At 49.2% G+C, this 26,914-nt stretch overlaps 1 protein-coding gene across 3 annotated transcripts in view; it reads left to right on the forward strand.

The window, feature by feature from the left end:
* Positions 1–26,914, forward strand: part of HEG1 (heart development protein with EGF like domains 1) — a 50,327-nt gene continuing 23,413 nt past the window's right edge. For 2 of the 3 annotated variants that reach the window (XM_030241793.2, XM_030241795.2), the window contains exons 1-10: positions 1–399; positions 17,999–18,265; positions 19,260–19,466; positions 19,857–20,111; positions 21,254–21,562; positions 21,963–22,280; positions 22,806–23,123; positions 24,018–24,326; positions 25,013–25,567; positions 25,923–26,255. In XM_030241793.2, coding sequence (XP_030097653.2) covers positions 216–399; positions 17,999–18,265; positions 19,260–19,466; positions 19,857–20,111; positions 21,254–21,562; positions 21,963–22,280; positions 22,806–23,123; positions 24,018–24,326; positions 25,013–25,567; positions 25,923–26,255 — 3,055 coding nt within the window. In that variant the 5' untranslated portion in view covers positions 1–215. The remainder of the gene's footprint in view (positions 400–17,998; positions 18,266–19,259; positions 19,467–19,856; positions 20,112–21,253; positions 21,563–21,962; positions 22,281–22,805; positions 23,124–24,017; positions 24,327–25,012; positions 25,568–25,922; positions 26,256–26,914) is intronic. The other variant, XM_030241794.2, reaches the window with a different exon arrangement.

Here is a 26,914-nt window from a genome sequence, read left to right on the forward strand (position 1 = left end):
CTTGGCCGCAGGCTGCTGCCGCTGCTGGCCGGGCCCCCCCCTCACCCCCTCCGCTATGGGCACCCCGCACTTTTAAGGCGCCGCCCCGAGGGGGGGGGGCACGGGGAATTCATTAAAAATCGCTATTTACGTGGTTATTCATTGCCCCTCTCCGGGTATGTGAACAACCACCCCCCAGCCCCCCCCCGGCTCCCCTTCCATCCACCCCCAGCGCCATGCCGGCAGCCTGCACCCTGCTGCTGCTGCTGGGCTTGGGGCTGGTCCCGGTCCCACCGGCCGGGTCGCTGCCCCTCGCTTCCCCACGGCGTCTTCCTCCACCTCCCCCTCCTCCTCCTCCGTCCCGAAACCGTCTCGGCCGCCCTCCCTCGCTTCCCGCCGCGGGACACGCCGGCAGCCCGGGTGAGTGCCCCGCGATGGGGATGGGCATGGACACAAGGGTAGGGACGGGATTTCCTCCAGGCAGCGGCCGGAGAGTGCGCGGGGTCCGCATCGTGCGGGTCTCCCGTGGCGTGGGACCCCGCGCTCTCCCCACGGCTGTGGACTGCTGAGCATCCCGACATCACCCAGAGCTGATTCAGCTGAGAAGGATAACACTCCCCCCCCCCCCGCCAATTCCTTTTCCTTTTTAACCTTGCCCAGCTCATCGTGCTACAGGCAGCTGCTTCAGTGGGTGAAGGTTTGGGATGGGAATGGTGGGTGGGAAAGTGTATACACGTTGTAGCTGTGTGGACTGACTGGAAGGAGAGCGGTGAAAACTTCACCGACGAACTTGAGAAAGGTTTTGGGGGGCACCAGGAGTACTGTGCACATCTGTCTACCCGTCCAGGTGGGAAACAGGGGGCTCCTGTAGGTCTTCAGGGTCTGGGTTGCCTCCTGCTTGTCTCCAGCAACGCTCTCATCTCTCCTTAGGTGCTGACCCCTATCAGGTGTGGGGACAGATGCTATCAGCTTTCTGTAAATACCCTCTTTTTCTAGTCGCCTACAGACTGTCAGATTAGTCACGTATAGAGTCAAATTTTTCCTTGCATGCCACATCTCCAGTGCTATTATCACAAGCAATGCCTAGTTTCGTGCTTTACGGATTGTGCTGAATTTGGTTTCAGCACAGGATAAATCTTATTTTTCCCAGAACAAGCAGGGATGTTTCAAGTGTCATTCAGTAAACTGGCCCACTTACTCACCAAAGAAGGCACATAGCTCTAAGGATGACTAATTCTCAATGAGTTTGGAAAGCACTGAGTGTCTGCAGGTGGTATAAAGAATCCAATATGTCAAATTAATCCTGCGTAGGTTTTAAGTGGGTTTTAGTATTCATTGCCTGCCTGAGTTGGACTGTCAAATTTTATCATTTAATTTCTGATGAGGAGAGAATTTTGTGCTTTGGAACTTGGGGTTAAGTTTAGTTGCATGGAGCTGTAAAATTTCAGGAAATGTGACAAAGTACATTTATAGCATTTTCATTTTCTTCACAAACCCAAGGCATGCCTTTGTAGGATGTGTCCACACTAGACCAATGTATAGCTAGGGATATCAGCTGGAATGTAGCCTGCTGTGGATTAGAAAGCTCCTAACTAGCAGTGCTTGTGAGAGCAGCTTTGTGACCAGGATACTGCATGGAAATGAAGGAGATTTGGGTCTGTTCCCAGCTCAGCTACTTCTTTGTGCCACTCCAAGTATCGGTTTGCCCTCCAAACTGGGAGAGAATAATGCTGTCTCACCTGCTACCAACCTTGTGAAGATAAAATCTGCAACTTGCCAGCAAACTGCTCACCTATTATTTGTTGAAAGCTGTGCAGATTCCTCAGTGGACAGAAAAAAATATTTAATTTCATCTCAGCTTTCAGTCTGGCATCTTTTCCTGTGACCTTGATGACTCCTGAGAGTCAGTAGAGGAATGCATTTCCTTTGTTAAGAGTCTGAAAAGCTCGGACTATCTGTCCACATGCTGGAAAAGCCGTTTGTCAGCCCACCAGTGCCTGGCTGGCCAGCTCGGGGGTGAAGGCTTTGCTCTGTGCAGCCAGTGCTCAGCAGCTACAGGTGCTTGTGAATTATGTCAGCCACAGCCAGAAGGAGCAGGACATGCAGTGAAGGAGTGATAAATAGCCCAGCAGTAGCTCACTCCCCAGCAAACAGCATCATGAATTACCCTGGGTCCTGACAGCTGCGATTCACTCGCTGTTAGCGCCAGCTCTATGCCTGTCAGTCAAGGGAATTGTCTGGTGTCACAGGAGCAGGCTGGGGGATCTCCTGAATCACCCTCAGGTTGAGCTGCAGACTCCTGAGCAATCCCTGTTTGTGTCACCACTGCTCCTGCCCCTCGGAGGCATTTCCCACCTTTGAAAACACTTGCTTGTTGCAGGAGGACCATTTTTTGTGAACCCATCACCCTGGCACTACCAGGAAATGAAGATTACATCTCCCTTCGCAACAGTCTGGGGCTGGGTGGCAGAAGCCCTTTCTCAGGCAGGGCTTAGTGAGCAGATGGTGAGGCAGTGGGTGTAGAAATGGGGCTTTTGAGTCTCTCACAAATCGTGGGGCAAGGAAGCAGGGCTGCCCTCGCAGCCTCACTGCCTTCCTGGCCAGCTTGTGCCTCAGCCTGCATCTGCCACCCTCCCTGCCAGACCCTCTGTGGGCTTGTCTGCTGAGACATGAGGACAGATGGCTTTAGCCTGTGTTTATAATACGGTCTGAACCCAAGGAGAGTAACACAGGAAAAAAAAATCGGTGAAGTAGGAAGCAAGAAAGCTGGTGACAGTAAAGTTAAAGCATTAGCAAATGCCTCCATGAAATCTCTTCTGGCAGCTGCTTCACGTGGGCACTGTGTGAGCTGAAGGGCACTGTCTGCCACCAGCCTGGGTCAGGTCAGGGTTTGGTTACAAGCCCTGTCCTCCTGCAGGTCTCTGTATTTCAGGTTTCCCATCTGTGAAATGGGAATAATTCCAGTGACACCACAGGGACAGCAGAGGTAACACTGAGCCCCTGACAAAGTCACTATGGCTGGGGTCTCCCTGTTCCTGCCATGTCCCTTTTCCTGCTACTTCTGCCCACACAGGTGCCCTGCCACGGTGCCCAGCACAGCACGGGGCCTCTGGCAATGGGATTTCCCTGAGAAGCTGATCTGCTTTTCTGCCATCTGTGTCTGTCCTTCTGTCCCTGCTCCCTCTCTCCTATGGCAGGTGCCACCTTTCTATTTGGCTTCCCTGGTAGGAGCCCTGGCAATGAGGTGTGAAATTGCCTGAGAAGGAAACAGCTTTGGTTGCAGCAGAGATTTAGGCTGGCTGCTGGGGGAGAAACTTTCCAAAACTCTTAGAAGGGGTAAACAGTCTGTATTTATTTATGTATATTTTTAACTTTCTGTCTGAAACTTTCTGTGTGAGGAAGAAGCAAAGTTAGGAGTGAGGAAGGAAGGTGCTGAGGATGTTTGTCTGCACAAAGGTATGGTGTTGCCTCCAAACCTGCCTCACATTTTGCAGTGTGTATTTTGTGGCTCCTGGGGGCAGAACCCAGCTCTCCCTGCAGCCACACTGATGGAGAGAGGTGTAAGATGCAGCTCTCTAGCTTTGATGCAGTTTCAGGTGACTGTGGGTGGTGCAGGAAGGATGCTTCCTCCCCCTGTGGTGCAGGGACAAGGAAGAATTGCCTCCTATGCCCCTGCATTGCTATCAAAAGGCTGCAGGGTTTTCCTGTCTTGGGCATCTTTGCTGCTCCTCTGTGAGCTCTAAGTGGATTTGGTTGGTGGACTGTGAGCATGAACTCCCCGGGGTAGTATGGATATAGCTCTGCTCCTTTGGGGTACATAATTTAAAGCAAAAAAAAAGAAAAGAGAAGGAAGAAAAGGCATTTCAGAAACGGAGGAAGATTGGAGATCAGCTTTCCTGCCCGTTCTCCATCTCAAGCCCTGGAAGGTAGCAGGGGTTCTCCACCGAGCAGCTGGGTTCACATCAATTTGTGGAGGCCCTTGATGTGATATTTAGGTGCTAAATGAGTAGTCTGAGGGATAGCTGTGTGACCTGGCTGGCAGGGAGCACGCAGTGATGAGTATTGACTGACACCGCCGAGCGCAGTGACCGCGCCTGCGGAGATGTGAGCAGGCAGTGGGCGAGGGGAGAGCTGCCCATTGCTGGGCTTCCCCAAAGTCTCATCTCCCAGTCCCAAACCACCAGTGCCAGCCTGTGCCCATTCAGCAGCTGTTGGCAGCATGTTCTGCTCCAGCAGCCACCACCACTTCGGAGGGATAATTTAACTTGCTGTCTGTTTTTCTCGTGGCTGGGGGGACGAGAGAGATGGGCTGTTGCTGCCACGTTTGCAGGGGCTGGTGCCAGCCTTGCTGGTGTGTGGATGCATTCCTTGGCAGATATTCTTTTCAGTATCAGAAGTTGCAGATGCTGATCTGTTGAGAGGAGTGTGGAGTTTCTGGGACAACTTTTTTCCTTCACCTGCTCTTACAGATACCAATTTTTGGGCTGCCAGTCAGAAACTCTCCATGACTGAACTCTCAAGCTGTTGTGTGTGCTCCACCCTCCCTCCCTCCATTCTCCCCATCCTGCTCATCTGCAGGGAGCATGTCAGAGCTGCTGAGACTGACTCCATCACCATCACATCTCTCAGAGGTGGCAGAGGATTTTGCTCATTTAACAGAAGGGTTATGATGCCAGGTTAGAAAGGCTGTTAGTTTTGGTGCTCATAGTGAAAATGAATGGATGCTGCTGACCATAGCTGTTCACCCAAAATGTAAAACATGAAACTTTGTAGCATCAGTCTGGTTGTGTTGGTTTTAATGAAGCATTCATCCATGCTAACAAAATAACCCCAGCAGAATACAGAACTATTTCAAATAACAAGCTAATCAAGGCAATGAAACCTGTCAGTACAGCGATAGTGTTTCAGTGCTGTGATGCAGAGATTAAGGCACCACCAAGGTCCACAGCACTTCTGGAGCTGCTGCCAGAGGAACCTACTGGCTGGCACTGTGGGTTCCCCATCCATGGCAGCTGTGTGCCATTTCCAAAATAAGGATAGCTACAGAGTGGCAAGGTTAAGCTCTGGCTGAGCCTGCTGACTTTTTGCAGCACAGAAATACTGTCTTTCTGCCTCTCTCTGTGCCATTCCAGCCACCTGGGGTGCTCCAGGCAGAGCTGCAACCCCTGAAATACCCCCAGAGAAATAGTCTGGAGCTGGATAGATTGTAAATAGTCAGTGTAAACCCTCTGGATCCTGGCTTTCCTTCCTCACAAAGTATCAAAAGGGTTTCTCTGGTATGGAGGGGTGAGGAGTCTGGGGGTGTCAGGATATTTCTAGGCAGACAAACAGCACTGCTGAAACCTGGGCTGATCCTCTCAGGTGTGCACAGAGCACATCTGGAAAGAGGCAGGGCCAGATCCTGGCAGTTGTTCTGGTATCTTTCTGCTGTTGAAATGGTGCAAAGCAGCACTGGGGTAGTTCAACCAGCTGGAGTGTCACAAGGTGCTCCGAGTGAATCAAAGGTTGGTAGTTCAGAATATTCCCTTGAAAATGCTCAATGTAAAAATCCATAGTCTGTAGCTTGTCATGAGGCCTGAATACCCCAACCACAGGCCCTGTTATTTACATTCAATTGAAGATGTAGGTCATACAATAGGCTTTTTCTCTTTCCTGAATGGCTGAACACAGAAGGCAGAATCCAATTTTCAGTGGCAGCAGACCTGATTACAAATTCAAATTTTTATTTCTTTGAGCAGTTTTTGCAACATTTGCATTGTAATTTGCTGTTTCTGTAAACATGAGAGGTTCATTTGCTGGGATATTCATCCAGAGGAGATGCAAGAGGGCTACAAGCACAGGCATGGTGAAAGAATGAAGTCTGTGAGTGCCTCTCAGGAGGAAATGGTTTTGTCACATCTGGCACCTCTTCTTTCTCACCATTTTCTGCATACATGCAGCTGATGTGTGTGCACCCATTACCATGTATTTTTTAATGCCCAGCTGTTTTATATATATATATATATATATATATATATATATAAAACATCCTGCTGCTTCAGCAAGGGGCACAGTTCATGCAGAGTCTGCGTTCATCCTTTCAGGCTGAAATCATTCACATCTGAGGACAAGGAGAGAATTTTCCCACCCAAAAGGGAAATGATGTTGCATTACTGAGCAACCAGCCCAAGTAATAATATAATCTTAGAAAAATGCAGTTCCCTTGAGTAAAGGAAGCTCTGTAAACTTCAGCTCCTCCAAGCTGTTAGTGTAGCTGTTGCCTGTGCTGTAGTATTGCTGCTGTCAGGCCTGGTTTACTGAAGTGCTCTGGAGAGAACAGGGGAAAAAGGGGATAGGAACCAGCTCCTATATAAAATGAGAACCTCTTGTAGGATTTGAGTACTGTGAGGTATATAATACAGATTTTAGGACCTTGGGTTATATCCCTTATTTGCTGTTAATTTGTTTTTTGTCTCATCTGGGTGCTGGAGAGGGTGATGGCCACTCATGGTTATGAAGACTTGGAAAAGGGACAGGCAGAGCCAGGCTGAGCACAGGGATCAGCTGAAGGAAGGTAAAACGATGCAAGGTTTCTACTCACTTGGCTCAAAAGCCTGTGGTTTGTTCTCTTCTGCTTGCCACAGGATGTGTGGCAGTGGTGTGTACTGTGGCTTATCTTGGGCTCTGTGGGTGCTGAGTGTGTGCAGGTCCCAGGGCCAGGGCATGGACTGAGTCATGGGGAGCCCCCTTGGTCTGGGTGCAGCAGCTCCCCAAGCTGGGCACTCACTGGAGCTTTCTCTCTAAAGTGCTTCACAAAACCTGTAGGAACCTGCTGTGTTAGAGGTCTCTGCCTTCCAGGCTAGTTTGTTTTAATGTATGAGAACAAACAAAGCTGTCTCAGGAGCTTCATCCTTTCAGAAACCAGTATGAAATGTGTGAGATATAAAAAATATCATTTAAAAAGTGCCCAAAATGCAGAAACAGGGTGTAATAACCCACAAACTGTTGACGCTGCCATGCTGCTTTCCCCATCCCTCTGTGGCTTTGGATGGAGCTATTTCCAGTTGCCTGTCCTCTGTGCAGACAGGGCTGTTGAGGAGGGTTATATCTGCTTTTGCATCTGCTGTGCCCTTGACTTGGAGTCATTTGATAAATAGGTTTGCTGTTGGTTACTTAAGCATCTCCCAAGCTGCAGTCAGCATCTCAGCTGTGGGCGAGGGAGCACTGCTGCCAAAAGTCAGGATCTGTGTCAAGAGCCTCCTAAGATTTGGCTGTCTTTCCCTAAAACCCCAACTCCTGGAGTTGTCATTACAGGAGAATCACTTAGAGGGGTAGAAAAAGAGCATCTGGCTGTTGAGGTGGTAGATAAAAAAGCCTGGAAACTATTAGCTGCAAAGTTAGGAGTCACAGAGGAAGCCCAGGTTGGGTTTATTTAAAAATACCACTAGCTCAAAGCTGGTCTCCAGGAGCTTCTGTGTCCAGACAGAAGGGTTTCAGACACCCCTGCTTGGCAGGGCTCTGCCACTGCATCTGCAGGAGAAGTGCAGCCCTCTGCACTGTCCTGCTCTGCTAGGGGAAGAGAGAGAGCACAGCAGGAATGCCGAGGGCAAACCCAGTTGTTCTCTGTCCAGCTGTTTGAATACCTTGTGCAAGCACCTTGACCTTGGTGGATTGACTCTCCACTGGGAAAAACAAGCTCCATCTGCCTTGTCACCCTTTGCATGGCCATGGAGCTGGGAGCTGTGCAGCATTCTGACTGTGCTTTGGCTGAGGGTGATCATCTCCCTTGCACTGTGACCAAATGCTGCAAGTCCTTCTTTTGCCTTGCACTGTGGACACCACCCCATCTTGGGCTTCCAATCTGGTGCTTGGAAAAAGTCCTCTGGAAGTGCTGTGACCTTTGCAGTTCTTTTGCCAAGGCAAACATGGAGATGTTTGAGGGACCTTTTACAGGGCGGTTTGGTGGCAACGAGGCTCTGGCCACTGACGTTTGGGAGAAAATAACCTTTTCTTTTTAACTCTGAGATAAAGTCAGTGGGAAAGGAGTGAGGAGGAATTTTAAGTGGTTGATAGAAAGGCATGCAGACTGTGCACAAAGGGTTAAGTCGGCAGGGTTAGCTGTTGTCCCAAGGGTACAGCTCAGGCTGCATTTCCCAGAAGACATCGAGTTGCACACACACATTCAGGGCGTTTTTCTCAGCATTTTTCAGCAGGCTGTGATGGCAGAGGTTTTGAAGGCTGTTACAGGATCAGTCTGACCTCTCGCCTCTATAACCAGGCAGACACTGTGGTAATTTCAGCTACCAGAACCACCCTTAGATTCCTGTGAAATCTCCAGAGCATAGAAGAAACCCAGTGCAGGCATTTTGGACTGATGGACAGGCTTCTTTTGTTACTGGTAGCAAAGGTGGGCTCTCTTTTTCCTTGAAGAGCATGCTAAAAGGCACTTCTGCATCTGGAGTGACAAGAGGAATTTAGATCTATGGAGCACAATTATTCACGTCACTGCTTGTTAGGATGCTGGTGTTAACACCCTTCCTCTTGTGGAAAATCTCTTAAGCCCTGAGGACTGATGTGAAACGTCACGCTCTGGTGAACTTTGCTGAAGCAGGGATGAATCACACTAAGTTTGGCTTCAATATATTGTCCAAAGATACCTTCTCCGATAGCCTAGGAGGAGGGTTCTGCTGCCCACCCACCCAGGGTGTCAGGATCTATTTTTGGGGGAGGACAGCACTTTCTGGAGTATGCATAAATTGGGGGGTTAATGTGGGAGTTTGGATATTTGAGGGGTTTTTTATTTGGCTTTGGTTTTGAGTGCTCTATAAAAGCAAAAGGTAGGTCTATAAGAGATTTCAAGACATTTCCCAAGGGATCTCAATATATCTCCTCCCTATCTTCTGGGATCACCCAGAAAGGTAGATAAAGATACCACTTTTTTTAAAATGAGAAGGGTTTCACTGCATCTCTGAATAACTGTCCTGCTACATCCATGCCACTATAGGTAAGAAAACACTTTCTTATCAGGGAAACTGTAGCAGCTGGTAGTTAAACCTTCTGCAAAGAAATATCCCAGACAAGTGTTGGCCAGGTCTGACCCTGCATTACTTGTAAGATCTCCCAAACTGACAAGGTAATTTAGCAGTTTGGGGAGGAAATGCAAAAGGTAACCCTGTCTATTGAACTCATTTCTCTCCTGTGATGGGAATGATTTCCAGGAGTGGAAGCATCCGCAGACCAACTGCGCATGATTTGAGCTCCTTGTCAGTTGGAATCAAGGACCCTGATTGTGGAGCATAATGCTACTCTTGTAATTCAGCCTTTATCTTTGTGCTGGAGCTGGGTATAATTGTATCTGTGTCTGGAGGAACAAGGAGAAGGGTTTCAGTGGCTGGTACTCACAAAGGCATCTTTAGAAACCTCCTCATCCCTGGTACAAGCTTGGTAGGGCTTAAATGAAAATACCCCTGAGTCGCTTTAGACATTTGAACAGTCATCATTGTTTGACTCAGATTTGGTTACAGGACTAACATCTAAATGTTAATTCTTTTTAGGACATTATCAGCTCTTTCAGCAAGTGCAGAATGGGGATGCAGTATTAGACCATCAGCCAACCCTGCAGATAAAGGCCCTTTGAAAGGATGTTTCTTAGGAGGGAAACATAATCAGAGAATGCAGAAAATCATGAAGATGGTCTCTTCTTAGGAACAGGTAGCAAATGTGATGCATGAAGAAAGCTAAATGAACCAGGTGGCTTTTAAATTGAGGAATGGGAATAACAGCAATTTTGTGGCCTCTGAGGACAGTCCGCAGCATGCAGTCAGAGATCCTCATCATCCTGTCCTGCAAAGGGCTGGTACACCTGGAGAGTGTAGGGTGTTGGATAAGCTGTGTCACATGCTGGGTTGAGACTCAAGTTGGTGGTCACTTGATGGCATGGATGTGCCAAGGTAGTGGATGTGTGGTGGCTCTGTGCTGGGTAACATGTCTTTGTGTGGGCAGGTGGGTTTTGGGCACAGATTTCTGTCCTTTCAGTCTTCTGCACTGCCTTGCTCACCACTCTGTGCCTGTATGCATCGAGGTAGGATGTGACCTGACCATGACTCCCTCTGAGCCCTCAGTGACAGCTCAGAGGGTGACAGCCCAGCCCTGCCCTTCTCCAGCACCCATTCCCACTGCTGCCTACATCTGAAAGAAGGTGTCTATTTTTCAACGTCCCTGAAACATGTGCAGAGAGGCACTGGAAGTGGCAAATCCCTTCCCCCATTCTCGGAAAGGAAATGTGTGGCTACAGAGGCAGTGGCACGGCGGTGGCTGTCGGGCAGGGCCTCTGTTCCAGCTGCCCCTGGGCAGTGCTGCTTCTCTGCTTTCAGTGGGAAAAGACCTGGCTCATCCCCTGGAGGAAGGAGGGCTGGCACCATCCTGAGCTGCCACTGCTGCTTCCGGCGGCAGGTCGGCGCGGTGTCATCTAGGAAACGCGATTTAGATCATCATCCTTTAGCAGCTGATGGGGGAAGGGAGGTGGGGGCCCTTGTCTCTCCTGGGGATTCAGTTCTCTTTGAGCTGCTTTATTTATTTTTTGCCTGTTTGCCTTTTTCTCCATCCCTTCACAAGTCTCACTGCCCCTTGCTGAAGGGTAGGAGCCACGAGAGCATCCATGGTTCCCGCTGCCATGACATCGTGCCCTGCATCCTGCCTTCAGCTGGGTGTCAGCCTTGGGCTACCTTCAATTTTCCCTTGGGATGGGGTTGCATTTTGCTGGTTTACATGGAGGGAAGAATCCACTGAGCCTTGTGTCACCAAATAGCACCTACCTCTTGGCAGTCTGATGATTTTCCTGCATCCAAGAGGGCTCCTTATCCTTCTCATCCCCACAATGCCTTTGAGAAATTGCTCAATTCCCAGGCTGGTCATCATCCCTGGAATGACTGCCAGCCAGCAAAGCTCTTTGGCCTAATGTTAAGCACGGGGAATAGTTCCCTGGGGAGCTCTTAAGTACATTGCTGGAGTGAGGCTCTGGTCAAGACACCTGGACCAAAGCCCACCTGCGTCAGTGAGCAGCATGGCTTGGCCCCCAGGGACTCATGGCAGCCCCTGGCTGCTCCCAGCCTCACCTCTCAGCATTGCAGCACCTTTTCCTACTCCTTCCTCCATCTTCCCAGTATTTATTGTCTCTTTCTGTGTGTGAGAAACAGGTCCTGGACTCGGACCACTTTGGAGCAGGGACTTGTGGTTTTGTTTCCAGAGTGGGATGTGAAAACACAATCTTGTTTTCACCTAGGTCTGCAAAAGGCTGGGTCCTCAGCCCCTGGGGTAGATGTCTTTTGCCACTGCCTGGCATTACTTTTTGATAGGCACTGAGGTTTTGTGAAGAAAAATCTGTGCTTCAGCCCACAGTCCTTGTGGTTTTGAGTAAAAACCCAGGTAATTACAAATACCAATAGTTTGGGTGTTTCTTTCCCCTGCAAGAGCTGTTTAAGTCAAATACAAGTCACTGAACTTATATTGGGAGTAAATAAGCTTCATGGAATGGCTTTGCTTATCATGAGGTCACACAGAATGAGCTAATGCTCCCTTCTGGCCTGGAAATTTGACTTTCCAGACAGCAAAATTTCATCCTGCAGGTTCTAAGCCTCTAGCACCTTTCCTTTCAGGGGAGTCCAAGCCCCAGGTCTGTGCAATGCTCAGCCCCTCGGAGAGATGCTCAGCCCTTATCACCAAAACCCTGCTGGGGGGCAGGTTTCCTGCATTTCCAGTTCCAAAGAGCCTGGACAGCTGCTGTGGGTGAAAGCCATCCCGTGGGTTGTGGTGCCCAGCTGACAGGCAAAGTGCAGTGAATGTCTCCACAGCAGAGTGAACTTGCTGCCCTGGAAATAATGACCCCTGTGAGATCTTCCCAAGCTGCAAACCTTGCAGACAAATTCCAGGTTTATGGAAGTATTTGTGTGAGAGGTCTGGAGAAAGAGCCACATTAGAAATGAAGCTGTGTGCTTGCAGAAGCTGACAGCAGCCTGGTCCTGCTCCCTCCAGCCTCACCAGCCTGTTTCTTACCACTTCACCAGAGCTACTGTACACACCACCATGGATTTTTCTCTCCCCCCCCCCCATCTTTTTTGCAGCCAGGATGTTTTTTTTTTTTTTCTTGCCTTTTTATTGTTCCAGTGACCTAGCAACTCCACTTTGGTGGAGTCCTGCCAGGAGACTTCCTCCCCAAGCCGTCTGATAGTCTCCAGCAGCACTGCCCTCGGATGGGAGCAGAAGTTAAAATGACACCAGGCTGGGTCCCTGTGTGGCTTTTGCTCTGGCCTCATGAGTGCTGGTGAGGGCAACAGTGCCTTCCCAACTAGAAAAGCTTCCAGGGGGCTTTAAAAACCTCAGAAAAAGGAAGGAGAAGCAATGTGTGGATGTTGTTTTCTGTAATACTTCTGCAGGACATTATAGAAAAGACTGGGGGGTTTTAGAAGTGAATTTGCTGATGCTGGGATTTAGCATTTGGGATCTGTGGTGCAGGCAGGGTAGCTGGGGACATTTCAGCATTGCAGGGTTGCAGGAAAGGGGATGGAGAGGAGGTGGGAGTGCTCAGAGAGCTGGGCAGTTAGGGAGATTTATTTTGGCTTGTTTTTACTGATGTTTACTAAAAACAGTAGAAAAGAAATCCCTTTGGTAAGTGCTTCTGGGGCTGCCTTTGCTCTGCTCTGGGCCTGCGGGGGCTTTTCCCACATTAGCGCTGGAGGGACTCTTCCAGGGCAGAATAGAAACGAGCTGTCAAGCAAGAAAATATGGCTGGGTTTGGCTTTCTGCTCAAGAAAGGCTGTCAGGACACAGGGCCTGGGACACTGGAGGTTCAATCCCTGCTAGATGGATGGATTGAGATTTTACTGTAGCCTCAGCATGGTGATGGTTTTTTTAGCAGTATGGTAAGTCATAGCTTATCCCTGTTGGAAATGGAATTTTATATAAATGTGTTTTTCAAAGACTTGATGATAAACCAGGACTTTTTTTTTTTTTAAATACAGTTGCTGAAAGCTGTTTAAATACAAAAGTCTATGAAAAGAGGTTTGAGGAGCTGCCCTGAGCCACGGGCTGGTGGTTTTCAGGCAGCACAGGTGGTCCCATGGATCCATGTGGTCTCAGGGATCTGTGGATTGAACCAAACTGCCCAAGAAAGATAAGTAAGAAGCTTAGGATTTCATGGGCTTGAGCAGGTGATCTGGGAGCCTGCACCTCCCCAGGGAAATGTTTAGGACACCAAAACTAAGAGGCTGTAAACCTCTTGATAAGCAGAACAATATCCTGTCCCTGCACTGTGCAGGTTTTATCCCAGTTGTGGGCTCTCCATATGCATATATCCTGTGCTTTTGGCAAGGATCACAGATTTCTGTGTACTCTTTATTTTGGGGAACCTGTTTCCTTGCTTTAAGGTACTGCTTTTAAGAGCAGTAATTGGATCCTTTTTTTTTTTCTTTTTTTTTTTTTGCCTAATGGCATCTCTGAGCATCAGGCTCTGGGATGGTGAAAAAAGGTGTAGGAAACAAAAATGGCCTTTAGCATCCTCTGAGGTTTTACAGGTGCTAGAGGGGAGGTGGTGTGGAAGGGCAGAGTGGTTTTGTGTCACAGAGCAGAACTGCAAGCAAGGTGCTGTGGCGTGGCACTGGAGTGTCTGAGGATGATGCTGATGTCCCAGCCCCGTGGGCACCCATGGCTGCAAGTGGCCAGGTGGGCATTAGCCATGTGGATCTTGGCATTAACAGCTTGCAGGGGCTGCTGCTGGCATTAAACCCCCATCACTTTTCTTGAGCTGACATATTAAAGCTCTAGGCACCTTTGTTGCCTGCATAAATCCTTCCAATTATGGTTAAAATTACTGAAGGTCCTGTGAATTGCTGTCCTGCTCTGCCTGGGGGCCAGTGGGGCGAGGAGGAGGAGCGGAAGCACCAGAGCAAGGGGATGTATCTATAGGGTACTGCATCCAAACCAACCCACACAAAAGGGTGAGAGGCTCTGGCAAGGCTTCTGCACCTCTTCCTTTCTTCCCCATACACCCTCTCTTGCCACCTTTCTTAATCCAGACAGAATAAATCCTTGTATTGATATTAAAAAAAAAAAAATAGCAGAAGAGGGTTGACTGCATGTGGTTAAAAACCTCTTGCATTTTCCCTGCACTTAGTGCACACGAGGGACCTTCCCCGAGCAGTATTATCAGTGTGTTTACTCTCAATTGACCCATCTCAAGTATGAAATTTTCTTTTAAACTCCATTTCAGCCCCCCCTGCTCACCCCCCCCGCCTTGAACTTCTTCTTTCAGAGCAAGAACAAGGAAGGAAATTGAAAATCCCAGAGAGCCCTGGACGGTCCAGATTTAGGGCTTTAGCTTTTGTTCGCACAAACTCGCTTGGCTCCTAACCGGCCTCCACCCATGATCCCGACATCCGCAGCAGCCGTTCAAAACAGAGCGCAGAGCCCAGAGCCCAGAGCCCGGCCCCGGCGGGGACCGGAGCCGCCCCCGGCCCCGGCTCCGCTCCCCGCTTCTTCTCCCGCGCTGCCCGCCTTTCTTCCTAACCTCTTCCTACGGCCAGCGAGGAGTTTTCGAAGTCGGGATGAGTTTTTTCTCCCCTCCGCGAGCCTCGGATGATGTTGAGGTTATGCAACGTTAACAGATGTGGGGTTTATAATTATAGCTGCCTGTCCTCGGGAGGAGCCTCCGCGGGCGCTCCGCTCGGCACGGGATGCTCCCGGGGCGGCCCTGGCAGAACAGCGGCTCCATGGGCGGCTCCATTCCCATCCCAGCAGGAATGCTTCCCAGGGAATGCCCACCCTCCCGACGAGTGACTGCTCCGGGTAAAGGGCTGCTCTGGACAGCCAGTCAACTGCTCTTGGCTTTCCTTCTGTGCAAACTCAGATTAAATTTGTGTTCCCCCGTGAAGAAAGTATTTTTCTTCTCCTCGAGGGGAAAAAATTCCCATCTTCAGGGGAGCAGTGGGGCTGGGATAGCTTGTGGCATGCCTTGGTGGCTGCAATCCCCTGACAAATGCTGCCTCCTGACATCAGTAGGATACATCCCTCCTCCCTGCCTGCCCTAAGGTGTCTGTGTGTGATCACAGTCACTGCAGAAAACTTGCATTATTGTGCTTTTTGGTGTTGTGCTGACCCGTGGTTGAGTTGTGAGCATCACCTAAACACTGCCTTGGTAGCAGCCAGCTGCCTCTGAAACAGGGCAATGCCTGTGTCACGGATGGAGACACAAGACTTGGCCCAAAAGAGATTTTTCAGAAGTCTCACAAGGTAGATATCCAACTGGGCTGCCAGGGGCAAGCCCAAAGCCTTGAGAAAGCAGCTGGAACTTGATCTGTTTGTCCTGGCTGAGCTGTGTAATGGCTCACAGCAAGCCACGGACTTGTTATGCTTGCAAAGAAAAAGTAACTCCGAGCCTCGACCTGTCTGGTGAGCATCAGTGCTAGTTTTCACTGGGAAGGAAAACACCAATCCAGTGGGTGGCAGGGTTTTGTGCTGGAACTCAAATATTTTTCAGTGGCTGTGTTATGTGGAGTTAAACCATGCAAAGCTGTTGGCAGCTTGGGATGTGACGAAATTGTTAGTGACAGATCAGTACCTCCGCTAAAGGGCCACTCTGCTTTAAGCCTTTAATGCATCAGGGGAGGCCAGATGGTCCCATGGGGAATTTTTTGGAAGAAGTTTGATCTGGTCTGTCTGCTCCAGAGCAGGGTCGTCATTGAAGTCTTAATTTCTGCAGGCAAATCAAAGAGGATATTGTGGTTTTATCTTGCACCTCTGGTAGGCTTGATGGATGTGAGATTTCATGTCTATTTTGTTGAACAACACTTTTTTTTTGGGGCTTCCTTACTACATGCTGTGGGTTGAATTTTCCAGTGTAGCTTGTGCTCTGCACCCACTGATCTAGGGAGCTGAGCCTGTGCTAGCACAAGGTTTTCCTCCCTGCATCAGGACCTGGTATACCTTGCAGGGCAGGGTTAAAAATGCCAGATGACTCTAAAAAGCCCGTGTAAATAATACTTTCTTATTCAGCCCCTCCACTGCCTGGCTGCACTCAAAGCCAGGTTTGCTGGCGCCCACAATAAGGGGAAGGGTTTTGATTCAGTTTATTCCCAGCATCTCTGCAGAGCCAAAAGAAGATAGAGAACGCTCTGAGGTGATTTGCAGGGCAAACAACCACCAGATAAGCAAATAGCAGTGTTTTACTTTTGAACTGGTCTCATTCAATCAAGGAACATAGCTGAAGGCATTGCTTTCTGGCATTTCCAGGGTTACTTTTTAAGAAGTGTCAATGAAATGCCTGCTGCAGTGTGATGCTGTATTTTTTAGCCTGTCTGTCCAGAGCCCTTGTTGACAAATGAGTTGGTAACTTGAGAAAGCAGATTTCCCTTTGTCTATCCTCATACCCTAAGGGTTTCTTTAAGCATCTGCTGCTTTGCCTTCTCTCTGTGCAGCAAAGCTGGCCACAGGCTTTCCAGTCAGCATGGGCTGCACAGCTGAAAGCTTTCAATGAGAGGGGGATGGAGAGAAATTCAGCGCACTGCCCTCCAGCACAGCCACGTTTTTTGAGGCTGCTATAAATGGACTTGTGGGCTTCAATTACAGGCTGGGTATTGGCTTGGAAATGAACACAGCAAGCATCCCTTGCCACTTCCCATCCCCTTGTCCAACTGGTGAGGACCAGGAGCTTGTCCCATGAGACAGGCAGTGGCTCACAGTGGGCTCTGGGAGGCAGTGGCTGCTCGGCATTGCAGCCACAGTGAGGCTGCCAGTAATGCTACCCTGGGGGCTCTGCTCCACCACAGCTCCTGTCTCCGTGGTCTACAGGGGGCTTAGACTCCCAGGATGAAATACAGACGGTCCTACCTACCCCTCTGTTTCTTGGTGAGTTCCCACTGAAGGTATTGCAGATGTAGAGAGGACACCACTTCTGAAATTGCCACCTCTGTTGTGACAGGTACAGCAACTCCAAGACAAGGAGGAGGTGTCCCATAGGTGTTTGTCTTGGACGCACAGTTTTCTTACAGAAAATGTTTGGAGGCCCAGAAGAGGTTTAACCTTCAAAATCAGAGCTTTTGGGCAGAGACTGACTGCCTTTATCTGCTGCCTGTGGATGCCATGCACATGACAGAGACTGCGTTTTGTTGTAAGGAAGATGGACAAAACGGGGACCTTGCCCTTTCAGATGTGGACTTGCTTTTGACTTCAAAGCTTGTTGTGGGCTTTGTGTGAACTGATATGCAGTGAAATCCTCACAGTCCAGTGAAGATTTTTCATTTCCATAAGCTGAAAACCCTGATTTCCCAGACTACCACTCATGCAAAATCTTCTTCTCCATCTTGTTTCTCATATTCTGGTAGACATTAATGTTAGAAGTGCTAAAATACCTCATACCTCAGGGTGCTTTGGCACCTGGGTGGGCCATGTAATCCACACCATACACTGATCTCCTCTGTCCCCAGGCTGCACTGTGGCTGGGTGGGTTATGCTGACCATCCTGGGTGCCCTGCAGTTCTCAGCCAGCTCCCTGCCAGCTCTCTGCAGGTGATGGGATTTGAGATCAGGTGTCCAGCAAGCACTGGCCAAGTGGAGAGAGGGGAAGAGCTGTGGGGCCCTCTTCCTTCCCATCTTGCATTCAGAATGGAGCTGTGCTGGGCTGTCAGCTCTGGAGACCTTCACACTCCTGCCATGGACCCTACACTGCGAGTATTTCCATCAGTTATTTGTTTAAGACTGTCTTTTTGCTCCATTCAAAATTTATTTCTCCTAACACAAAAAAATCCTGAGGGTGCTGAATTGAATTAGTCTTTTGCACAGTGGTGGATTTTTGTATTTTGTCCCACAGACCAATCTAGTTTCCACTGGTGCAAATCCAATAATAAATTTCATGTCTGTGTTTTGATTATGCAAAATTTTTCTCTAGTGTAAGTAAATGAGCTCAGAGCCTGGCCTTGGTGTTACTGCAGTGAGCTGAGCCTGCACATCAGTGCTGATGGGATCTAAGTTTTTTTCTTGTCTTTCCTTTCAGTCATTGAAAGCAGCCATCAGGAGAGAAGTTCAAGCACAGAGATAAGGACTGCTGGTGCTCCTGTGGAGTTGGTGACGATGCTGGCTGGGAGCAGGGAGTGGGCACCACTGCCTGCCAGGCACGGGGCAGTGCCAGCAGCAAGCAGGGTCACAGGGCACACTGGCCCCCCTGCCAGTGATGGGGATGTCACCCCTCCAGGAGCAGGATCCCCAGAGAACCCATCTGCTGGGACAGTGACCCACCTGCTCACCCACAGCCATCCTCCTGGTGAGTTTTATGGATGTGGGAGTGCCTGTTAGCTGTTCCCAGCCCATGGACTGAGCATAGCCAGTGGGTTAGGAAGTATTGCTGCCTCACAGCTAGAAATGCAGATTTCTGAGAGAAATCCAATGTCAGGAAAGCTGGGCTTTGTTTTTTAACATTACAGTGCAGATGATTCTCAGGAGCTGCCACTGTTTTTCACTCAGCAGTACCCAGGGAGTCCTGCCCATCCACTGAGCTCAGGGGCTGTGCAAAGAGCTGAGACCCCTGGGTGTCACCACAGCTTCTCCTATCAGGATCTGAACCCCATTGCAAGCCCATACCACGTTGTAAGAACTCAGCTTAAGGATACCTGACCAGCTGTGATGACGATTTGTGGCCGAGGTCCTTACATGGAAATCCTGCAAGTGAACGCTTACTTTTGGGCTTGTTCATAATCTTCAGTCATAAGTAAACCAATTTACTCTTTTAAATATGAACTTAAATCAAGGCCTGTTTCTCACAGCAGCAAGACAAAGCTGTGCTGATTGCCCTGTTCCCCACTTGAGTTTTTTTCTTAATATCTCCAACTGAAATAAGATATAAGCATAGAGGTTTTCTTTTTTTTTTTTTTTTGATTCCTTGTTTTTTTTCTGCTTAGGGACTAGAATGTGGAGCTGGCATACCCAGGCTGCCAGCTGTGGGCTGTTCTGGCACCAGCTCCTTACTGCCTTCTGCATTTTTAATGTCTCTAAAAAAATCTGTTTCTTTTGCCATGCTCAAATGAAGACAATATTTAAAATGCCATTATTTTTTTGGCAACAGAAACCTTCTGTTCCCACCAATCCCTCCTGCAGTTCAACTGTGCTCTGTTAAACAGAGGAAACGTGAGGGATGCAGCTGTGACCCTTCCTGTTGCGTGTAGTAGGGCTGGGTACCACTGCAGGTGACACTGCTGCCACCCAGCTGAGACAGAAGAACTTTTCCAGGTGAACGTGACCGTCTCCCTGTTGCTTTCCAGACCCTGGAAGCCATCACCATGCTGCAGGCTGGCTGGGGAGAGGCAAGAGGGCTCTGGCTGCTCCCAGCACCCCTGCAGCTTCTGCTGCCATCAGCACTGATTCAGCTGAGGGGACACAGGGAGGGCACCATGGGGTCTGGAACGTGTCAGGGTTTAACACCATGAGGACAGCGCTGCAACCTTCATCTTCAGAACCTCATCACCCAGGTGAGCCATCCCAGTTCAGCCTAGGAACACTGGGAAAGTGTTCCAGCACCTGGGAACAAGGTGAATGCTGTTCCCCAGAGCAGCCAGCATTGGTTAAGCCTGGTTCTCCTGTACTGTAGAGCTTTGTGGACCCAGCTCTCCATCCTCACTGTACACTCAGGGCAGTGTATTGGCTTGCTTTATGCACAAGGATGGAGAGAAGAATCCATGTGGCTTCTCCCAGTATTCAGAATTATGAACTACTTGGTGCAGCTTCTAGACACAAAGTTCCTGTAGGCACAGTGCAGACAGAGGGCTGAGGGGCAGGGGAAAGTTGGCAGTGTGGAATGGCTCAGCAGGCAGCTGAGCCCATCTCTGGGTTCTTATCTGCTTTCTCCTGTTGCCTTGTAGGCACTGACAGCCTGTCTCAACCCGTGAGCAGCTGGGTGGGCACAGAGCTGGGCACTGCAGCTGCTTCACCCAGCCCCTCGGGGAGCAGCTCCAGCTCTGCCCTCCCTGGCTCCCTGGGACAGCCCCAGGCCTCCTCCCAAGCCTCAAGTATCCAGACTGGTGCAGAGCACATCATGCTACACCCCAGGGGTGTCACAGGGAACTTGACCAGCCCTTTGCTGACTGCATCACCTCCCACGGACAAGGCCTTTGGAGGTGAGCTTTGCTGGCCTTTGTTTCTTAGCTTTGAAAAGCCATTTTATGGTATCTGCTTGCTTGAGGCAGAGGAGATGCTCTATTTTGCATGTGCTCTGTTTTTTATTATTTGGATGGTTAGCTGAAATTCCCTGCTGAAAGCAGGAAAAAGCAATGGAAAAAAATAATTTGATCCAACCCCCCCAGCATTTTCCACTTAAAAAAAAAGAAGTTATTTGGATGTTATCACAGTGTTTTCTGCAGGGTGGATGTCTGCAGCTGTGAAATATCTTCACTGGGCCAGTGCCAGCTGCAGAGCAAGGGCAGCTCTGAGCCCTGTCTGACCTGTGCCCAAGTGGTGACGGAGTGGGGTGGGAGGTTGGGAACCCACACTTGTGGCCACATGGGTGGGTTTGCCCTCAGCTAGGCTGGGTGAGATGTGCTTAACAGCTTGCTCAGGGCAGCAAACCTGAGATCCCTGGGCTCCATGGCTTCCCCTTGCTTGCTCTGCAGCAGCCAGCTTCTGGAGCTCCCAAAACCAGAGATTTTGCCCAGCTCCACATGAATACTAAAAACCTGAGTGTTGCTGAATCCTTATCCTGTGTCCAGGGCTTTTCAGGAGCAAACACATCTCCCAGGTTCTGACACTGATACAGCTGTTTGGAGCACTGCTGGGCTTCAGGAAACCTGAGACCCAGTGTCTGAAGGACAGTGCTGGGCCCTGGGATGTGTAGTGAGCTGCAGGGAATGTGGCTGTGCTTAGGCTTCCTCCCTTTGCTGTTTGATGCTGTGCTCAAGCCACAAAAAAAAAAAAAAAAAAAAAAAAAAAAAAAAAAAAAAAGAAAAAGAAAAAAGCCTGAGCCTATTTCCAGCAATATTAGAGCAAAGGTGGGATTTAAAGGCAAATCCCCACAGTCCTTGTCCTGTGGGGTTTCCTGCTGTCTGGGCCATGCCACTCTCACAAAGCCTGGCAGCAAGCCCTGGGTCTTGTGCGAGGTCTTCCTGTAGTGAGGGGAGTCCTGCCTGTCCAAAGGAGCACTTTGTCCAGATTGAACACTTCCTATGCTTAGTGTCTGTATGTGCACTGTATGCATCTGGGAAGAAAATGGATCCATCTGTTTATAATTTCATGTGTATAAATTGATTTTTTTATTGTACTGTAGGCGTTGGAAGCAGCTACCAGCCATCCAACAGCTCGGCTACGGAGAGGTTCGGTTCGGATTTCCCCACCACCAGCACCTCCATTTCCACTACAGCTGCCAAGGGTGGAGGGAGGACATTAAGGTCTCTGCCAGCCAGCACCAGGCTGGTCACCATGGCAGAGATTTCCACCTCTGGGACTGAAATCACCAGCTCTTCAGCCCAGAGCCAGACCCCGGCCGTGTCTGTGGGTGCCCAGAGTGATGGAGGCAGAGGTGTCACAGACCCATTGCTCTCAGGCTTGCCCTCTGTTTCAGGAAGTGCTTCCACAAGTGAGTTTTGATAGATAGCTCAAAACTCTTATTTAGAGACTCTTTATTAACAAAATATATCCTTTTTATTTTAAAGAAAGGAGGAATGATATTGTATTTGGCACATTCTGTACATTTAAAAACATTTCACAGAAATGAAAGTATGGGTAAATATTATTCTTGTTGGAAGGGGAGGATAGATTTTCCTTGAAAACTTCCAGTTGAATTTTGCAAGCAATAACTTCAGCAGTTCCTATTCAGAGACCACTTTTCCCCTGTCTTAATGATTTCCCAGTATTAAATATTTCCGTATTGAATATTCACACATACATTGTCTACATCTACTGACAGTGGGATGAAACCGACCCAGCAGTTTTTATTTATGTTTATGCAATTTTGTCATTCTCTTCTCCTTTTTCAGCTTCTAGCAGCAATTATGAACCCCCCAAGAGCATCCCAGGTGCAGAGGAGGCGACGCTGCACTTGGACATCCAGGCTGCTGACACGTCCAGCATGGCAGTGGGGACACTGATGTCCCCAGAAAATGGCCACACAGCTGGGGTGACAAGGGACTCTGCCACCAGCAGCAACCCCACAAGCTCTTTGGGCAGGACCTCCTCTTCCTTGAGGACTGGGACACACCATCCCAACAGCTCACGGGAAGCCACTGATCTCCCAGGCCTTGCTGGGGCTCCTTTGCTCACAAGCTCCCTCTCTGCCTCTGAAGGTCCTTTCCGAGGTAAATTTGTTTGTCTGAAAGCTGTTTGCCTTGGTGCTCGATGAGATTTCTCATCCCTGTGCTGTTTTTCTTCAGATATGGTCATCAGTCATTATTGGACACATGGGTGTTTATGTACTGGCTGCACTGAGCTGGCAGTGAGGTGGGTGGGAACAGGGAGAGTGGAGCTCAGTTTTTGGGTAAAAAAGTGAAAAACATTGATGGCCTCATTACTGATGAAACTCCTGTCCTGGGAAGAGCCTTGCTAAGGAATGCATGCCCACACTTTCCCTGCCAGAGACACTTGCTGGGGTTCTGCAGCTGTCACCTGGTGCTCTATCTGCCATGCAGGCTGGTCTCTAGGATGTGGGTTTGAGATTTTCCATGGGTTTTTGTAAGGCACATGTGCCTGTACTGAAGAGATTCATCTCTTCTCAGAGAAACCCCTTCAGTTTCTCAATGGGCAGTGTAGAAGTGGGTGCTGAGCACACAGGTGTATGTACAGCTCTGTATGCACGAATCAAACCTGGTTTTATTGTACCCTAGGTGTCAGAAGCAGCCACCAACCAGTGGCAGAGAAAACCTCCCTCACTTCCTCTGCCTCCAGCACTCCCATTTCAGCCACATCCAGCAGTGGGGGGAGGCCACCCAGGTCTGCCTCGGGCAGCAGCACCTGGGCAGCAGCCAAGGGCTCCACGTCCAGCAGTGCCATGTACAGGACCTTGGGCACAACCCAATCCTTGTCCACATCTTCTGGGAGAGAGACCTCCAGAGCTCAGGGGTCCACAGGAATGACAGATTTCACTGAGGTGGCGGGCTCTCCCCTAACACACTCTGGCTCTCCTTTGGAAGGTCCTTCCACAGGTGAGCTCATGTTAGAATTGAAATTTCATTTTTCTTACAAGCCAAAGGAGGAATTCCTGCAGCTTGCACCTGCCTGACTCTTTCCTGCTATGTAGAATATACTGTTTGAATGGATGAAGTGTGATTTTGTGTCTGAAATTGTTCAGCTCTTTCTTGACCAAAAAAATGTGCTTTAGATTTTTTACAGAAAGGGCACATGTGTGGAAAGTTTCATTATGCCAAGAAAAATAATTAACTTTCAAATCACAGTCCTTTTTTTACTGTCTCCAGTTGCTATCCATGTTACAGACAAGAGAACTAAGCAAGTGAGGATTAGATCATGTCCCTGTGGTCCCAGGGATCAGACTTCAGTTCCTACCTTCTGTCCTACTACTGGGACCCTGCTGCTTCCCAGAATTTGAACCAGCTCAACAAATTTAAGGCAACTTTGAATGTGGTCTCTGAGGTCCTTCATGTTGCTGTTTGGTCATAGTCCCCACTGTGGTTCTGAAGGGGTCTGATCCCCCTGATCCTGTTTCCTCAGACTTCTCCAAGACCTTCACACTGCTCAGGGTAGTGCCTTGTCTGAACTAATTTCCAGGCTTTTCTGGGTCGTCACGGTATTTGTTCTAGCAGCATGGAGTGCACTCAGGCACATAATGGTGAAATCAAGTGCACAGCATTAGTATTTCAACAGTTTTTATCTAATAGCACTTTTGTCAGCGTCACACTGTTTTTTAGAAGACAAATTTTTGTAGGGAGGATTTACATCTTTGGAAATTGACATCTTCTCATATTTTCTACTTGTGTTTGTGTACTGTACTTGCTGCCTCTGGGTGCTATTGGAAGAAAGCTCATTTTTATTTATAGTTCCATATGTGTAAAAATGTAAATTGTTTCTTTATCGCATTTTAGCTACTGGAAACAGCCATGTGTCATTCAGCATCGTGTCAACAGAGAGAAGAAACAATTTCCTCACCACCAGCACCTCCATTTCCACAGCAGGCACCAAGGGTGGAGGGAGGACGTTAAGGTCGCTGCCAGCCAGCACCACCCTGGCCCAAACAACAGAGGTTTCCACCCCTGGTACTGAAGACATCAGCTCTCCAGGCCATTCCCAGGCTTCTTTGGGAACCCAGGGTGGTGGTGGCAGAGGTACCACCCTGTCATCTGTGAACCCATTGCTCACAGGCTCACCATCTGCTCCAGACAGCACTTCCCCAGGTGAGCTCTGACCACCCATCAGACACCCATCTGCATGGGGAGGGAGGGCATGCTGGAAGGTGCTGGATGATGGCATTGGATTTATGGAAGAAAATTTCAACTTCCAGAGAAAAATGCATTATCTGTTTCTTACATTTAGGCACCAGGAAAAGCCAGCCTTACTGCCAGAGCAGTGTCAAGATTTGCTGTGTTTTCAGGGGCAGCACAATTTCAAGACTGCCCCACTGGCTGTGTTTATACCAGCAGCAGCAGCAGTCATTCCTGACTCCCACCCTGGGGTGCAAAGGCAGTATTTACTGATGCCATACAAACCTGCCATGCTTTCTTTCAAGTACCAGGGATTTGGGTGCTGTGTGACCTACCCCACACTCATTGTGGGTGCAGAGGTGACAGTGTGGGTGTCTGGTCCCAGGTCAGGCCTGTGGCACTGGGAGCAGCACTGGAGGGAAGCAAACCCAAAAGTGCTGACATACCTTGTTCCTAGTGCCTTCTCCAGGGTGTCCTGCTGTCAGCAGCTCCTCCTAGCACAGGAAAGAGCTGTGCCTTCACAGTTAGCATTTTCTGCAGGATTGGATTTTCTGCCACGTTCTCTCTGTGTCCTCAGCCTGAGGCTGGTGATGGAAGAGAGAACACCTGCTTATTTATAGTTCAGGGTGCAGAAATCATTTTGCTTTGCTCTCTCTCAGCAGACAAGACCTCAGCAACGGGGGGACACCTGCCTCTCACCAGCACACCCAGTGTGGTGAGAGCGGCCACCAGGGAGGAGAGCAGCACAGTGCCCGTGTTGGACACCCATGGAGCTTCCAGTGCCACAGGGAGCTCTGCTCCCTCTGCTCCCCACACCAGCACCCTGGACACAGTCCTGCTCTCCTCACCAGCAGCAGAGCCTGGGACCCCAAGTCATGTTTCACAGAGTGGGGCAGGACTCAGTGAGCTTCCAACAAAGCTTCTGCCTGCGTTCTCTCCCAGCATTTCAGTGCCTTCACCTTCAGCCACACTCTTCGTCCACAAGGAAGGGACACCTCAAGCCCCAGGTGGCCGCAGCATGTGGAGCACAAAAGCAGAAAGCCTCACATCTCAGCTGGACACAGCTGGGGACACCCACACCGGCCCTGTCTCGCCCTCCACGGCATGGCCTCCAGAGAGACATGTGCCATCTGGCCAAGCAGGGTCCCCAGAGCCCAAGGTCACCTTTTCATCCAAGGTCTTCACCTACTTCTCAGCTGCTGCTGAACCTTCCAGTGAGTTTTTCTAAACTCTGGGGTAGTGTTTGACTGCCTCTCCCTGCCCTTCTCTGTAGTATTGGTATGACACAGCTGTTGCAGGTGTCATGGGCAGCATTTATAAGTGGTCGTGGTTCTGCCCTGTGGTGTTGTATATCTGCAGCTGCTGATGCTTAACAAGAAGGGTTTCATTCTTGAGACATGTAGCTTGTTTCTGTAGGACACATCAACTGCCTGTCTGGGTTGGGGTGATAATTACAAATAACATAAACATACCATTTTGACTCTAATGGTACTGATTCCTCAGTATTTGGACAGTCCTGTCTGCCCTGAGATGATAAAATCAGACTCCTGCTTTTCAATCCTTTTCCAGCTATTGGCAGCAGCCATCACTCCATAAACAGCTCAGGTGCTGAGAAGAGGATGTCCAGCCCCATCACGGATCCCGTGTACAGTTCACCCACGTCTGCGGGCGCTGAGGAGAGCATGCTGACAGATGGCACTCGGGCCAGTGGCATGGAGAGCTCTTCTTTCCATGCTGGAGCTTCCAGCTCTCCAGGGCCATCTGAGCCAGCATTGGTGGGGCAGGGCAGGACAGCCAACGCCTCCACCAGCAGCAGGGGTTTCACGGGTTTTGCGACAGAGACTGTGTTCGTACCTTCTGCCAAGATACCCACTTACTCTTCTTTCCAAAATGATCTCACAAGTAAGTTGATGTTTTTTTGGTGTCCATTGGGGGGAATTCACATTGTCTGTTTTTTGCCATGTTGTACATAAGGTTCTCGTTCATTCTACATTCAGTACCCCCTGTGCGTTCACTCAGGGGGATGTTTCTATCAAAGGATTCAAAACCAGACCCCACACAGATGGGAAACTATTCCAGAAGTGGAGCCATAAACTCTCCTGTTTTGATGGATGCTTTTTTTTTTTTTTTTTGCACCCCAGCTGATTTCTTTTGGGTGATGCTTTCAGAGGAGTTTCATGGTGACCTAAGTCATTTGTAGAGTTAAGACAAATTTTCAATACATTTTTTAATTTTTTTAAAGTTGCTTGAACTTAGCTAGTCATCCTGAAATTGACACCATAAGATTGACTTGCAACTTTTGTGTTTAATAATCGGAACTTTTTGCATGCTGGTGTGCATTTCAGTTTTCCTGGCTGCAAAGTTTTGAATCACTGGGTTCATGATAAGCTGCAAATTAACATAATGTAACAATTTCATCCTGCAGAGGCATGAAGTTCACTGTGTCTAAAAACAAATTGGCTGAACAAGATGGATATTCTTTAGATGGGAATGGGGGATAAGAGGGAGAGGATATGAGTTTTGTAAATTATGAGTGATGAAGAGAACAGTGGGGTTTTCCT

This window comes from Serinus canaria, chromosome 7 (assembly GCF_022539315.1).
Source record: "Serinus canaria isolate serCan28SL12 chromosome 7, serCan2020, whole genome shotgun sequence".
In the NCBI taxonomy this organism is placed as follows: domain Eukaryota; kingdom Metazoa; phylum Chordata; class Aves; order Passeriformes; family Fringillidae; genus Serinus; species Serinus canaria.